Genomic DNA, 17,909 nt, shown 5'->3' on the forward strand with positions numbered 1-17,909 from the left:
CTGCATTGTCCCAAGATGCCCAGATTCATCAGGTAGACAGGAGAAAACACCGGGAGTTAACCTTTAGACATGCCTGAATAGGTGCTTATTTATTAAGTACTAAAAACTGTTTTCCTCTAGACAAGTGAGGAAAGTTGAGTGCTATAGTAATTTGTAACTTATTTAGTGCTTACAATGAGTTCTGAACAAGTTATTTAGTGCTTACAATGAGTTCTGAACAAGTGCTGAGATCAAAGAAACAGATGAGGGCTAAAACTAAAAAGCTGGCTAGTTGCAAGGGAAATTTTGAAGAACAGACTTTATGGTGCCAGGAATAGTTTAACCCCAGTTAAGAGTGTGTGTGTGTGTGTGTGGGAGGGGGGGGGGCTTAGGAGCTCACAAACAGTCCTGGACACAGCAAATCCGCATCTGACCTGCCACAGGAAAGGGGGGAAGCAAGCTTAGAATTTTTTTTTTCCAGTAAAGTGGAAATGGAGAAAGCTGGAGCAGAAGTTAATTCAACGTTAAGAATCTGAGTGGGTTGGCCTTCACAAATGTTCTCTATTAGATAGAGTGAACTAATGACACTAGACTGGGAGGAGTGTCACAGATCAAATATACAGTATGGGCGGGCAACTGCAAAGCCACCAAGTATAAGAACACACAACACTAGGGAGGGTGGGTGGCAAAAATTACAATTTCTTACAGTTCCTAGCTGTAGCCACTAAATGAACGTTTTAAACAGATCAAGGAGCAGACTCGAGAATGCTTTTAACTGTAAACAGACAAAAATGCACAGAAAAGCTCGGATAGAGCACTCACAAACAGAAAATACAACTCTCAGTTTGAAAAAGCAGTTTACAGTTAAGTAATGTTAAAACAGTATAAAACAGTATAAAACAGCACATAAATGCAGTGAAACAGTAAAAAAAGGCTTTATAACAGTGCAAAATATAGTAGATCAACTGTATAGCACAGTTATAAGCATTTCAGAGGTGCAGTTCAGTGAAATAAGTGTAAGAAATAACTTATCCTGCTCTTGGAATCTTAAGGAATTTGCACTTATGCAATGCAATCCAGAGTCTGACAATACAAGCAGAACCTTTATTTATAAGACACAGGGTTTATATAGCAGTAAGAATGGAAGAGTTGGAAGATCAGATTACTACTCAGCCCCTGCTATTACCCAATCACTCGTACTACAGAAGGTCAGGAGGGCTTGTCAGTCTCAATAATAATGAAGACAATCAGCAGAAAATGGCTGCCAGAAACACAGGAAACTCCAACAATAGTGCGTGGGTTGTGCCAGCTCTTGCATTTCATCCTCTTATTGGCCAAGGAGGTCAAGATTGCAGCACCTCATGCCATTTTAATGGTGATGGCACTGTTTCCATGTCCATGGGTTGCCAGTTGCACCAAAGGCAGCCTGTGCTAAATTATTCCAGGATTTATTTTTATGTTGAGGCTGTTGTAGTCCTGCTGTAGCCTCAAGCTGTCGTTTTTATAGAGGAGGTAAAGAGATATCTTTGTCTCTTCCTCTGACCACCTCTACACTCTAAAAGGGTCACTACCTTTTCCTTCTCCACCCATGATGTCTCAACTTGAAGAATCACAGGGATAAATAGCAAAGAATTTGCACCCTAATCAGGTCTCATGTATGTCATCTGCTGTGCAACAATGGGCACTAATAGGCACCTCATTTGCATGAAGATGGCAGGCCAGGATAATGTAGGTACTGTATTGTTATGGTTCAAATGGTAGTTTGTGGTGTGAAACATAGCAGTCCTCAATACCAGTGTATACTATTCAGGCAACAAGCTCTGTAGTGACTCCATGTCCAAATTGTTAAATATGGAGTGACACTTCAACCCCCCCCCCCACACACACACACACACACAAGTATAGGCTGACCACCTCGTGTACAGTGCTGCCTGCAGGGACTTAGGTGTGTGCGTGTTTACCTCGTGTACTCATTGTGTAAATGGACAGGTTCAGCAACAATAATGAGCTAAGCCATAATTAGCATAATCTTCACACCTGGACAAATTAATCTACCTGGTAGCACGCACAGATGCACAGAGCCTCATCACACTAATGAAGAAATCACTGCTGCTAGAGGCTGATCCCTGCCAAGGGTGGTTTTTGAAAATAAATTTCTACTCTACCTTCCAGCAGCCTTTTCAAGACTGCACTCAAATTCCACCTAAATTTGCACTGGCTTTGTCCTTGTTCTAATCCAGACTAACACCCCCACCCTTACCACCCCCACCAAGACTCTTAACCCAACTATACTACCGCCACTACTAACCACAGTCAGAAATAGCTAGTTGTCTTTACATACTTTAACATCTTGTCTGACAACTTTTGTTACTAATATTATAAATGACAAGAAACTATCTTAACTTGCAACATCTTCTGTATATACTGTTGATAATCAATATCTTGTTATTGCATTAAAGCCAACAACCTGTAATGTTGTTTACTATTGCTACAGCTTTGTATCTGTATCACGTACATGATGTGGAGCTTTTCTCCCCGGGCATCCGCTGAAAAAGGACCTGCGTCCAGTCGGAATTTTCCGGTAAACAAATGTAAATAAATAAAATAAATAAATAAATTTCTTCCTTGTGATATATCTGCCTGCATAAAGTAAGTGCTGATTTGTACAAATCCATTCATTTGCCCTATGGGTGCCTTTAACTGCTGTTTAACCTGCTGGCTATAAGGAATGTCAGTTGGTCAGTTCTTTTAAAGGTGTTGATCAAAGTGTATTGGGAGGAGACTTTGTTAAGTTGGATGAGAGCATATGTGGTTCCATGTACACTTTAGGAGAGAGCCAATACCAACTGTAAGTCAAATGGGACTAGATTCACCCATTCTAAGGACCTCAGTCTAACCTGCAAAATAAATTGGATCTGCTGGAAAGACAGCTACATCTCTCAGAGGTTGCCACTCCTCTGGAATAGGCTTCCAATCCATGTCAAGCAGAGCACCTGCATGATGCTGTTTAAGTGCAATCTGGATAACTGGATGGGAAACCATAAATTTCTGCCGGGAATTGACCCTGCTTCCCTCCTGGACATGGGTAATCATTGCTAGAAATATCTTGGGCATAGAAGTTCTCTCATCTAGTGTTATACTGAGATTTTATGGCTAGGCTTGTAAAGACGCTTGGGTCAGTAGCCTAGTAACATCCTGTGAAGCTATGCAGAAAATATATTTTTTTCTTCTTACAGGTACATGACTGCTTAGATCACCAATCTTTACTAGCTGTAACCAGATGCCTCCACAAAAAGACCCTGAACATCTGTTTAATGAGTATGCTGAGTATGGTAGAGTTGTGCATTGGTTATCCACTTGGGAGAAAATATCTTTCCTTCTCTTACCAGAAGGACAACAGAAAATATCTGTGTATAAATAATGTATGTCAAGGTCCTTTATTCTAACCAGTAATGTTGTAATGCAGCCTGCAGTTTCTGCAGTGCGAGTGTTTCTTCAAGCAGGAGTTTCCCTGGTTTCTTCAGCTGAATGGCCCATTTTTACTGCTAAATGTCAGTTTGCCTGGCTCTTGGTTGCTTACGAGTGTGATAGTTCTTATTACATCCAGAACTTATCCTCCTATCAATACAAATGCTGACCTTTTTGGCTAATATGATGATTACAGCTCTAACCAGGTAACACCTATGGAGCAAATGTCAGTCATGCCTCTTTTGAGCCCATCTTCAACTCTTTCTGTTCTCATCTTCTTTTCAGGGCATTTACTCTTCTCAGGACACATTTAGGGCACTTGTAATCCACACAGTTTGTTGGCTAAGTGGTTAAGAGCTCTGTTTCATCTTATCCAGGTGAGCCAGAGATTAAAGTTTCCTTGTCCAAAACAAATCACAAAGCTCACTCCCCTCCCCTTGCTGGACAGGTGTTTTGATAATTTCACCCGCTTTTCATGTCCCTTTCCTTCTCCAGTTTGGGCCCAGTTTGGGCCTACTATGCAAACCTAGCCTTGGTCATGATCAGGAGTCCATTCTTTTGCACACCAGCTTTAATTATTTTTGCCATATTCTTACATAATGTTTGAGACACTGTTGTGTTGTATTTGCAATGATTTTGAACTATTTTATAGAACACTTTGGTTATAGCACATAAAAAGTTTCTTAATAAATGGCATGGGATCTTAACCATCCATCTGCATTATTTCAAGAGCAATCAGGTAACATCTGTTTAATGCCCTCAGCAGGATGGCAACTCAAGGAAAAAATTATATATACATATATATATATATATATATATATATATATATATATATACATATACACACAGGCACACATATTTATATATATATTTACACACACACACGTGTGTGTGTGTGTGTGTGTGTGTGTGTGTGTGTGTGTGTGTGTGTGTGTGTGTGTGTATAAAGATATATATATATATATATATATATATATATATATATATATATATATATATGTTTTTTTGTGTGTTTGTGTGTTAGCAGAATATGCTCCCACATTTCACCACCCTGAAATCTTAAGTAAAGAAACCAAAAACATTTTGCAAAATTTAAACTCCTCTTTTACCAAATGCAGTAACTCTACATTCCTCAGAAAACCTGCAGACTTCATTGCCAAATGTTTCACTTACATTTTTATCCTATCACTCACCACAGATGTTGTACATCCATCCTTTACACATTGCATTCTCATTCCACTTCCAAACGTTCCCTCACCCAATAAATTAAAAGACTGTCATCCCGTCTCCAACCTCTGCCCCAATACTAAAATCTTTGAAATAGTTGATATATATATTCAGTTACTTAAGCACATTAATAGCTATAGCCTATTGTCAGATCGCCAGCGTGGATTTCACAATATTTTTTGTACCACAACTGCTCTGTTCTCCTTCACAAAAAACAATTATTGCAAGTTTGGAGAGGGTACTATTCTCATGGTTTAAAAATAACCTTACATAGATCCTTCCAAATTTATGCAAACAAGCAGTACTCTGAAAAAGGTACTCCCAATACTAAGGCACTCCAAGGCTCGGTACTAGGCCTATGTTGTTCTCATCAATTATATAACCACGGGCCTTTCACACTTGAGCTCACATTATTTGCAGATGATATACTACTACTAGAGTCCAATAAGTCACTCATAAACTATAGACACAAATACAAGTATGTTTCTCAGAATTATGCCAGTGAGTACCCACTAACATACATCTTCTCAGTCCTACAAAAACAATGTTATGCTGCTTGCCTCACCCCACAAATGATCTAGCTTACCTAATACTTTGCTTCAGGATTAGATGGGAACTATTATCCCTAATGTCTCAGAATGCAAGTATCTAGGCATTACACATGGCTCACCCCTCAGTTTCACAACCCATACAGAAATAATACTGGTACGGTGCTGTCTTATTTCAAGTTGTGCTACAAGATCTGTCATGTTCTCATGTAGTGTCTCTAGCAGCCAATACAGCCATTGCTAAAAATGGACTCTTTTCTAAAATAGAATATAGCCAACCATTACTGTGTCTTCACTCTTTATACAATACTCAAAGGACTTTATACAATACTCAAAGGACTGCACATGGTAACATTTTCAGATTTGCATATTAGCTGGTACCCTCACACATCACTGCAATCCCTTTAAAAAACAGTGGCTGTCAGTCACTGATAAGGCTCCTTTTATTTTCAGCTGCTTGCTATTCAGAATTTTAAAACTATGATTCTGCCCACCTTTAAGGTATTTAAGATCAAAGTTTCCTTTCAGAGAACATCCCCTCCACCTGAAGCAGAGTTCTTCCCTAACCCAATTCAAGTGCAACTTTGACAATTGGATGGGAAATCCGAAATTCATCCCTGGTTTGGCACCTACGTCTCTAATGCAAACAGGTAACCTGTAAATGGTTCATCTCCCAGGTCCATGCATACACTTACCAAGTGTACCAGAACTTGTGAGTGATTTGGGATGTATGGCTAGGCTTAAAAAGGCCCTTGTGGTCATTAGCCTAGTAAACATCTATGAACCTATGAACAAGCCTACTCTCCAAGAAATAGTCATGGTGATGACATAACACTTATCAGCCCCCCTTCAAATCTAAAGCTGGAAAAAATATTTTTTCACTATTGCCACTACTGGCACCATCTACCTAAAGAATTCAAAGATTCATTTACGTTGAAACAATTCAAAATATCACTAAAACATCTTAAAATGAAGCCACGTGTAACTAAGCCAACATAAGAATAGGAAAAGGAAATTCTGCTGATACAGTTTCAGTGGTACAACATGTTCTTTTCATATACATTTGTGGATTTATAGTCATATGAGTTTACAATCCTCCTGGCTTACTTCGATTGTCGTGGAGTATTCACCTTTTTTTATTTTGGATTTGCTTCATTCTTTTGTTAGGTGATACGTTACCCTGAGGTGTGGTTTTGGATATTCACAGCATAAAGTGTACTTGCAAAAACAGGAGCAGTGACCAAAGCCAAAAACTATCATCACTAAGACTACGACACAATAAAAACATAGAGCTAAGTGAAAGCATAGAATACTGAAATGCAATTTGGGTTACTTTAAATTTTTTAGTAGATGTTATGGTTTGCATTTATTATTTTATTGTTTCACTGTCTTTGTGAGTAGAGTTTTGATATTCGTATGATATGTGGTGCAGTTACGCTAATTTTGTTATTCACGATATGAAGTCATGAATGAAAGGAGGCTCGGCCATTGAATTAGGCCTTATTGGATAGTTTTAGCCATGTGATCATCGTGTAGCTGGAGCCACTTCAGTATCACTTCTATGGATTATTTTTATTTTTTGGAACGATTTTATGGTAAGGTCATGTAGTTATTTGGTCATGATCATGGGATTACTGGAGGCTTTACATTCGTATTTTGCTGTAATGAATTTCAGGATAAATTACGATCTGGAGTGGTGCATGCAAGGAGGCTTGACTGTTGGATCAAGTCTCATTGGCTGATATTAGTCATCTGACCATTGTGCAGTTTGAGCAGTTTTAGTTTCTGTTTACTTGGTGAATGATGATATGGCTTATTTATGGTCAAAATAAATTGTCATTTTTAATAGGTATTGATATTCGTAATGGCTTCATTACAGGAATGATTTTAAGGTAAGGTCATTTATCTTCGGCCTTAGGAGCATTGAAGGTTTTAGATTCTCATCTTAGCATAACAAGCTTTAGGACTAGTTATTTATTATTTGAACACTGTATGGTTTCTCATATATATATATATATATATATATATATATATATATATATATATATTTATATTTTTTTGTTTGACATTATTTAGATGTTTATGTTAAATATGTTTGTTGTTTTGTATTCGTGATTGAATAATTGTGACATGTGATCATATAATGAACAAGGGATTTGGTGGGACACATTTTTAAATGTGAGTGTGTGTATCATTGTTAGTGTGGTCTGAAGAAGCAGAGGTTACTCCGTGAAAGCACTTACCTGTTTTTTATGTTCAGTAAAAGAGCCTTTTCATTTATATACTGAGAGTCCCTCTAGCAGCCGAATTTGGAAGGGGTTTTTTTTTGTATTTGAGAGAAGTCAGCTGTAATCTCTGGCAGAGGTAGGGGTAAAAAATAGAAAATAAAAATATAAAAACATGAATAGCTGGTAGGAGCTCCAGATGGCAAAGATTACGAACATAAGGATAATAGAGGAAGGTGGAAAAAGTTTCTTTTGGTCTCATGGGATGCTGGATACAGGTGATATGGAGTGGCAGATGGAGGATGGCAGGAAATGAAGAATGCTAGCAAGATACTAGCAAAATATTGGCCATGGGACAGTGATGTAGGGAAGCACATAGTTGTATGAAGATGCATGTAGTTGGGCATTTCTGATTTCTCAACTTCATTTTCACCTAATAGTTGGGGTAGATTGCTGTGGCAAAAAGAACAATTTCTAGCAGCTAATATTTTGCTTTAATTGCTGGCCATACATCTCTGGTTAATATTGTGTTTTTATATATGTGATTATTGCAGAAAGAGAACTAGAATTTGCACAAGGAGTTCATATTTCTTTCTAGTTGTATTCAAAACTATTTACCTGGTAGAATTATGGATATGAACTGTTCATTTGCTGTTTATTGCAGTACAGGGTTTAATTCCATCAGCTTCCATTTATCTACCATGCAGAGCCTGAAAAAGGTCCACGTGAGTCAGTGCTGTACCCCTAGCTAGTAAATGCATTCTTAGTACTCATCTATGAACCTATTAGAATGTTCAGCAATGTCAAAACACTTTCTCAAGCTGTAGCCTTAAACTAGTTGTCACCGTACCAGAATATAACTTGTAGTTATACTGTAATCCTATAAATGCCTTAGTGTCTGAAAGAAATACACTGTTTTGTGGTATTAATTCTTTAGACCAAGATTCCCATTAGGCATTTTTCATAACTATTCATGACAGTGCTCCTGTACTTTTTAGCTCCCATTTGCAAAACTATATGCAATAAATAGTGAGCCTGCATTTTAACAATTGTATTTATTTCTTGCTAGGATTGGCGGTGGTGAGCTCTTTGACTTCATTGCGGAGAAGGAGATGCTGACAGAGGAGCAGGCCATTGAGTTCCTACAGCAGCTGCTAGAGGGGGCAGCATATATGCATTCTAGGCATATAGTTCATTTTGACCTCAAGGTAAGGAACCAAGGTGCAGATGTTCACAGGTGGGCATTGTATTTAATTATACCTGTTCTGTAGTGCAGCTTCTTTTCTGTGATGAACACGTTTCATTGTATTGTGTTGTAGTGCACAGAGAAAAATGAGCTGAAATAGAATTCTAAAAAATGCTTTATCTACCAAACATTACTGCTATAAAGCAAAATATGTGGACACAGACTTTTGTTGAAGTATAATTCAGCAGAATGGTAGACACTAAAGTGAGCATGCTTTAGAAGCACATATGCGTGTACACACACCCACACACACACATGCACACAAAAAAAAAACTAATTTATGGTAGTTAAAACATACCTCATTTAGTAGGGTTTGAGTTGTTCAAGGCTAATAAGATTCCCCCACCCTCCCCAAAAAAGTCACAATACAGGGCCCCCAGCTGCCACTCCTATTAGGAAAGTGAAAACTGTAGACCTGAGTAGAATGAAGGTAATGTCATACTTATAGAATTCTATGAGGAACACTGTATTTCTGATGTTGTCTTTTTTTTTCATCTCAGATTGATTATTTTTTACTTTTCTATGAGGTCTTATTTTGGTAAAGTTGTTTGCTTTTCCTTCAGGTTGTTGTTTATTGGTCTTGTTTAGGTAACTGAGTGTTTACATGTTTTAAGTATTTATTATAATAATTTGGATTTTTTTTTCGGTTCAGGCTCTTTTTTCCAATAAATCTTTATTATTTCACAATGTGTACAACAAAAGGGAGAGATTCATAGCACAAATAATTTTAACATTTTACATCATAGCATCATATTTTCAGATAAACAATAAATACAATTGTACAATTATTAATATTTATCATCAGCAGCATTTTTTATTTTTTCCAGCGACCAAAATTATTAAATTAGCCTATTAATTTAATATTTCTCTTTTTACATAACAGCACACAAATAGGGTTAGCAGGCCAAAACGTAACCTCCACAAAAGATAAATGCAGACATAACATTGGAGCTAATTCTAAATATTAATTAAACAAAGGAGAATACTGAAATGCTCATTTTTGTAATGGTTGTTATAACAATGGCTATATCCTTGCATCACATAATTCCTTCTGTTCTTTGACTCCATAAAACTCATTGCCTACTTCTTCTTCTTTTGGCTTTTCCCAGTTAGGGGTCACCACAGCAGATCACCTGTCTGCTCATGATTGGCAGTAGAGTTTTATGGTGTCGAGTTGCCAGCTCGGTACCCAGCTTTCCACAGAAGGCACACACACGCACGCACTCACACCTAGGGCCAATTTAGAGTGTCCAATCCACCTACAGCATGTCTTTGGGAGGAAACCAGAGCACCTAGAGGAAGCCCACATGACCACAGGGAGGACATGCAGTCTCTGCACAGAAGGCACCCCAGCCGAGGATCAAACTGGAGAGCCTCTTGCTGTGAGGCAACAACACTAACCACTGTACTACCGTGGCCACCCAAAACTCACTGCCTATTTCAACCACTGTAAAATTTTTTTACAGTCTTATGAAACTCTAACTGCTGATGGAAATTGTAGACTTATCACATGAATATCTATGTTTAACAATTTTTTATTCTTTATATTTATTTATATATATATATATATATATATATATATATATATATATATATATATATATATATCTTGTTATTCCATATTTGCTTATACAGTTTTTCTTCATATTTTTTTCATGTTGATTATCTCATATTTGCTTTATAAAAATTGTTAATCATATTGTTTAATTTGGTACTTACTATGGAGCTTTTCTCCCCAGGCCTTCGCTGAAAATGGACCTGTGTCCATTCGGACCATCCCAGTAAACAAATGTAAAATAAATAAAATAAAAAATATTTTCTTATATTTTATTAATTGTCATATTTGATATGTTTGTATCTTATGTATTGTCTGTAATTATCTATATTTGTCTTAATTTCTACTGTAGTTGGGTACAAGCTCTTAAGTAAATTTGAAGTTGAAGAAGCTAAATGTAGAACATTATATAGAATTATAGTATAGTACAAAGCAATAATACAGTTTTGAAGCACTTAAACAGTCAGCAACCAAAGCACATATATTAAAGTATTTTGATGTCCAGAAGTCATTACAAGTAGATGCTAACCAAAGTGAAATTTGTGCAATAATCCTGCAAGATGATATAAAGAGTTGTGTATTGGTTTAGAGCCTTTTCAGATAGTCAGAAAATATATGCTCAAACAGGAAAAGCTCTGCATGCCATTGTGGAGGGTTGTAAAAACTTCTCTGAGTATACTAACTACAGAAAGCATTTACTGAATCAGACCAGAAACCATTACAATGCATTTATAAAGAAGTCACTGTAGAAATCACATAAAAAATTGCAGAAAATATTGTTGAAACTGTAAAGTATGGTTCAGCCTGTGAAGCATAAGCCAAGAAAAGACAACAATTTCTTCATATTTGGTTGATGCTTGCTGATTATATATGTTTTATACTTGGTTTCTTTATGAGTTATTTATTGTTTTGTTTTCTTAATTTTTTACTGTGTAATTGTGTTTTGTAAAAACACTTTAATATTCTGAGTCTGTCATCTTTGCCAGATACACAAGAATGTTTGTTTAGTGAGAAACCAAAGGCAAAATTGGATAATTCCACAGCTGCCTATGACTGGCAAAAGACTAAACAGCATCAGCACTGTAATGAGACTGATCCATAAATGCACATGTTTGGAAGAACAGCTCTGAAAGGTTGGCCAAAACAGACCTCTTCTGTGTAGAAAGAGATGCAGCTGTACTTTTATTTTACTGTAAAGGTTAGTTGCATACAACTGTCTGAAGTTCAAGTCTGGTAAAATAATAGTGTCTAATCAAACAAGTAATGAAGTACAGGTAAATAATTGTGTCACACTCAGGAATTATGAAGTGCAAAAAACATAGCTTGTGGTATATTATAATGTCAGGAATGTCACTGCAAACAGATAAAAAGGTATGATATTGTATATTATCCAGTACTTGTTATAAGGTATGGTTGCTTTCGCATTTCCAGGAAGACCATAGAGTAATGTAGGGACACATTTGACTCATTTCTGAGACTTTGTATACTTGATTTGTGTGGATTGTTAGTTGGATGTTGCAAGTAAAGGTAAGATCAGTGCAAATAAAGCTATGCTTTCGACACAGGAGATTTCTGATTTGGTACTATCAGATAACAGTCTACATTATGCAATTCAAGAGATTTTAAAGAGCAAGGAGAATTTCAGAATGTGAGCTATGTGCCTTTCACTTGAGTGGTTAAGCAAAAGGAATAGTTCATGCTATATAAGCATCCAGCCTTCCAGGAAAATAATCTCAGAGCATTAATGATGTCTATAGCATATATGTACATTTAGCTAAAATTCCTAACTCTTCTACGTTTAGCCTGAAAACTGAGAGTAAAACACAACCAGTCAAGACAAAAGTCCCTTGCAGAGAAGAAAGGAAGGAAAAGAACAGAAAGTAAAGCAAGTTTCCAAAGAGATGCAACCAGAAGGAGTGAGCGATTGTGAAATGATGTCTTATACTGACGTTAGTGAATACAAGATCATGTTTCAAATGCTTCCTCCAAAGAAGTGTTCCGAGTTGTGTCCATGGGAGAGCTATCAAACGAGGTTTCCTAAATGGCATCTATGGCAGATAAGCAAAGGAACATTCATCTGACTCCAGAATACCCTGATATACTGACTGTGATGATGTGTTACCTGAAGCAGGTCGAAGTCATTTAACATCAGAAGTGCAGATGACCTAACTTACCGAATGTTATACATTTGGAAGACTACTTGAAAAGCCAGCGAGATACTCAGAGAAAATTCAAAACATTCAAAAAGTATTGATTGCATTCATTGCACATAATAGATTTGATCATAGAAGTAAAGGGGGCAAGCCAAGGATTTTTGAAGAAGAGCCAAGCCAGAGCCAAGCCAAGAGTCTAACTTGGCTCCTAGACTAGCCCAATAAGAGCTAAGCCAGAACAGACAATCTCAGCAGTAGCTGTTTTAAAAATAGTTAAAAATAACTACACATGAAAGCCCAAGGACGATTATTTAAGTAGCAAACAAACAAACTGAAATATAAAAATAATAGAACATTTACAGCCAGACAGACATTAACATTCACTCAAATGAATGACTGCTGATGGTATGTTAATCTTCCTACCTAACAGCTTGCACCCAGCCACTTCCTTCATTGTGCCTTAACTACAGGTCTGCTGACAATGAAAATGGGAAATTATAATAAGTAGTAGCATACAGGTACACCATTCTATATGCAGGAACAGGACTGTTGCCCTGGCTAATGAAAAAAAATATATTTTTCCCCTTCTGATCTAATGATGATTTAAGTAGATCTTGCCTTGGCTAATGAAAAAAAATAATTTTCCCCTTCTGATCTAATGATGATTTAAGTAGATCAACCACACTTTGCAAGAAATGGTCAAACAATGCTAATATAAAAACTAGATACACTGCCTAAATGGAAGTAAAACAAAAAGCCTTGTGAGATGCTGGATTTTGTTAGCTTTATGTAAAAAACATATTTCAGTTCCCAAAGTCAACCCACAGTAATACAAAATCAGTATTCTTAACAATGTATTTGGGTACAAAATACGCATACTATCCCAGTGGCATGTGTATATATATATATATATATATATATATATATATATATATATATATATATATATATATATATATATATATATATGTGTGTGTGTGTGTGTATAGATATATATATATATATATATATATATATATATATATATATATATATATATATATATAATAATGGCAAACTTTGCTTTTTGATGGATACTGGCCTTTCTCACTGAGAAAGGAATGAAAAATGTAAGAACTACAGTACATTTTGCTAATTCCGCTTGTGACTGGTAAGCAAATACACTGCTCTTAATAAGTCAAAACAGTTGTTTGCCAGCAATAATTATTTGATGGCCTTGTGCTTTCATGTATAGGATGCCTCCACATCCCTTTCCCAAAACTACAGTCCAGTTCTCTACCCAAGTCTGATGCTTGCTTGTGAACAGAGTGAAAGAAAAAAGAAATAACTAGTACAATAATATAGTAATTTCAGCATGTTGCTCTTGAGCATATATACTCACCCCCAAACATAGACTAAACACCTATTGGAAATTCACAGCTTCAAGATAAAATCATCGACAATTGAGAGACTGGGGCTTACCTCAATAAAAACAAAGAAACTAGCGCTTTTGTAGTTCCATGTTTAAAATCCGCCTCTGGGCATTTTTTTCTGGCTATACTGCTCAGACAAGCTCCTCGTGGTCCTGCAGAGTGGTCCTAGCTACAGAGAACTCAGAAAAGCGACTACTTTCTGGATCTAAGTATCTTTGCTGTTTTTTTACTTGAAATAGCTTCTGTAGCTTACCCTGAACAAGCTTAAACTGTTTTTTTTAGCTGTTTGCTGCAATATTTTAAAATCTGCACTTAAAGTTACTTTTTAGTCGAATTTGATCGAAAGTTTGTTTGTTTGTTTAATTTAACTGTTGAGGATGCCCACTAAAGTGTGCTAGCCTGTGTAATTGATTTATCACTGTTTCTGCATTTTCTGTGTGTTTCTATCAAAAAACAAAAAAACAAAAAAATAATCCTTGTTTTCCCGCCTCTCCTCGACTAGTTTAGACCAGTTTACAGGCATTGCTGTATTCTGGGCTGTGGTGTAGTTCCTGTGTTGTCCATTACCTTACTTGGATAGAAGTAAGTTTCTTTGCTCACCAGTGGGAGTGGGGAGCCTTGAGCAGCCTACCTGTCCCTGCAGGAAGTGACCTCAGCACAAGAGCTGTAGTAACTGGTTGTTTTAGACCATTTCTAGCTCTTTTGTAGTTCCCTGTTTAAAATCCACCTTTGGGCATTTTTTTCTGGCTATACTGCTCAGACAAGCTCCTTGTGGTCCTGCAGAGTGGTCCTAGCTACAGAGAACTCAGAAAAGCGACTACTTTCTGGATTTAAGTATCTTTGCTGTTTTTTTTTTACTTGGAATAGTTCTGTAGCTTACCCTGAACAAGCTTAAACTGTTTTTTTAGCTGTTTGCTGCAATATTTTAAAATCTGCACTTAAAGTTACTTTTTAGTCGAATTTGATCGAAAGTTTGTTTGTTTAATTTAACTGTTGAGGCTGCCCACTAAAGTGTGCTAGCCTGTGTAACTGATTTATCACTGTTTCTGCATTTTCTGTGTGTTTCTATCAAAAAAACAAAAAAATAATCCTTGTTTTCCTGCCTCTCCTCGACTAGTTTAGACCAGTTTACAGGCATTGCTGTATTCTGGGCTGTGGTGTAGTTCCTGTGTTGTCCATTACCTTACTTGGATAGAAGGAAGTTTCGTTGCTCACCAGTGGGAGTGGGGAGCCTTGAGCAGCCTACCTGTCCCTGTAGGAAGTGACCTCAGCACAAGAGCTGTAGTAATTGGTTGTTTTGGACCATTTCTAGCTCTTTTGTAGTTCCCTGTTTAAAATCCGCCTCTGGGCATTTATTTCTGGCTATACTGCTCAGACAAGCTCCTCGTGGTCCTGCAGAGTGGTCCTAGCTATAGAGACCTCAGAAAAGCGACTACTTTCTGGATTTAAGTATCTTTGCTGTTTTTTTTTACTTGGAATAGCTTCTGTAGCTTACCCTGAACAAGCTTAAACTGTTTTTTTAGCTGTTTGCTGCAATATTTTAAAATCTGCACTTAAAGTTACTTTTTAGTCGAATTTGATCGAAAGTTTGTTTGTTTAATTTAACTGTTGAGGCTGCCCACTAAAGTGTGCTAGCCTGTGTAACTGATTTATCACTGTTTCTGCATTTTATGTGTGTTTCTATCAAGAAAACAAAAAAACAAAAAAAAATCCTTGTTTTCCCGCCTCTCCTCGACTAGTTTAGACCAGTTTACAGGCATTGCTGTATTCTGGGCTGTGGTGTAGTTCCTATGTTGTCCATTACCTTACTTGGATAGAAGGAAGTTTCTTTGTTCACCAGTGGGAGTGGGGAGCCTTGAGCAGCCTACCTGTCCCTGCAGGAAGTGACCTCAGCACAAGAGCTGTAGTAATTGGTTGTTTTGGACCATTTGTAGCTCTTTTGTAGTTCCCTGATTAAAATCCGCATTTTATGGCTTTGTGCGATTGTGGCATAGCACAGCACCAGTTAAACAAGGTTAAACTTCTTCTGGCTTCGCCAAGTCTGCTCTTCAAATTTTCCCTTAAGGAAGCTCTACTCTTAGTATAATCAGACTACTCACTATATTATAAGCCTAGCACTTGTTCTCAAAACTTCTCTACTAAGTAAGCACTCTCATTACTAAGTAAAGCACTACATCCACCTACCACCCTGCGAATATCCACTTCCCTTAAAGGCACAGCACTCCCTTATACTGTTCTAGCATGTCGAGTGGTAGATTACTGGCGTCCTCTCCAGTTCAGCTGGTTAATCTGGGTATCTTGAGACAATGCTACAATTGTCTCACGCACAGACAACCATCTCCTCCTCCCAACAAACACAAATACATGTGAGAGATGCAACTATATAGCCAAACTGGAGGCTGAACTCTCTCAACTCAGGGCTGGCATGACCAGACAGCAGGAGATGGTAACCACACACACAACAAACCCAGTCCCACATAGACCTACCACAACTGCAAACCAAACACATAAAAACACAAAGACATACTCGGAGGCTCTAATAAAAAACTTACCAAAACAACAGAGGCTCCCAAAGCAGACATCCAAAAATCCACCACCTCAAAACAAAACGCATGCAACACATACTTCAATAAATCAGTGTGTTAACCAATCACAGCCCTTAAGGCCAAACACCATGCCTGATACACTAGTAATAGGTGACTCTGTAGTCAGACACACTGATGCCCTGCTTACCAGGCTGAACAAGGAGACGGTGACTGTGAGCTGCCTGCTTCGGGGAGCTAGGATCGCCACATAACACACGCACTCAGGTCACTCCAAAGCAAGTAGAAATATGACTCCGTCATTTGTCCATGCTATGGCTATTGAACAGACCAAGCCTGAGATGTACCCTCCCTGGACTACATGAAAAGAGACCTAGAGAGTTTCTCTGATTATGTAGCCCAGGCTGAGCTATGAACCCTGACCCTGAGCAGCATCTTGCCCTCACCAAGAATGATGCCACAATACAAAGACAAGATGATCAGCTTTAGTAATTGGCCAAGTTACTGTGTCATTCTAAGGGGATCCAATGTCTGTCTGCCTGGGATGACATGTTGGACAAGCCACGCTGCTTCAAAATCTGCACTTAAAGGTACTTTTTAGTTGAATTTGATCGAAAGTTTGTTTGTTTGTTTAACTGTAACTGAGGCTGCCCACTAAAGTGTGCTAGCCTGTGTAACTGATTTATCACTGTTTCTGCATTTTCTGTGTGTTTCTATCAAAAAAACAAAAAAATAATCCTTGTTTTTCTGCCTCTCCTCGACTAGTTTAGACCAGTTTACAGGCATTGCTGTATTCTGGGCTGTGGTGTAGTTCCTGTGTTGTCCATTACCTTACTTGGATAGAAGGAAGTTTCTTTGCTCACCAGTGGGAGTGGGGAGCCTTGAGCAGCCTACCTGCCCCTGTAGGAAGTGACCTCAGCACAATAGCTGTAGTAATTGGTTGTTTTGGACCATTTCTAGCTCTTTTGTAGTTCCCTGTTTAAAATCCGCATTTGCGTGGCTTTGTGCGATTGTGCGCATAGCACAGCGCCAGTTAAACAAGGTTAAACTTCTTCTGGCTTCGCCAAGTCTGCTCTTCAAATTTTCCCTTAAGGAAGCTCTACTCTTAGTATAATCAGACTACTCACTATATTATAAGCCTAGCACTTGTTCTCAAAACTTCTCTACTAAGTAAGCAGTCTCAGACTAAGTAAAGCACTACATCCACCTACCACCCCTGTGAATATCCACTTCCCTTAAAGGCACAGCACTCCCTTATACTGTTCTAGCATGTCGAGTGGTAGATTACTGGCGTCCTCTCCAGTTCAGCTGGTTAATCTGGGTATCTTGAGACAATGCTACAATTGTCTCACGTACACAGACAACCATCTCCTCCTCCCAACAAACACAAATACATGTGAGAGATGCAACTATATAGCCAAACTGGAGGCTGAACTCTCTCAACTCAGGGCTGGCATGACCAGACAGCAGGAGATGGTAACCACACACACAACAAACCCAGTCCCACATAGACCTACCACAACTGCAAACCAAACACATAAAAACACAAAGAC

At 37.8% G+C, this 17,909-nt stretch overlaps 1 protein-coding gene across 1 annotated transcript in view; it reads left to right on the forward strand.

Moving 5' to 3' along the window:
- LOC122808771 (death-associated protein kinase 2-like) overlaps window positions 1–17,909 on the forward strand; it is a 1,232,522-nt gene that overhangs the window by 868,570 nt on the left and 346,043 nt on the right. The window contains exon 4 of the mRNA XM_044079801.1: window positions 8,517–8,655. Within this exon, the coding sequence (XP_043935736.1) occupies window positions 8,517–8,655 (139 nt within the window). The remainder of the gene's footprint in view (window positions 1–8,516; window positions 8,656–17,909) is intronic.

The sequence above is a fragment of the Protopterus annectens genome, chromosome 8.part0 (assembly GCF_019279795.1).
Source record: "Protopterus annectens isolate FY-2018-M chromosome 8.part0, PAN1.0, whole genome shotgun sequence".
In the NCBI taxonomy this organism is placed as follows: domain Eukaryota; kingdom Metazoa; phylum Chordata; order Ceratodontiformes; family Protopteridae; genus Protopterus; species Protopterus annectens.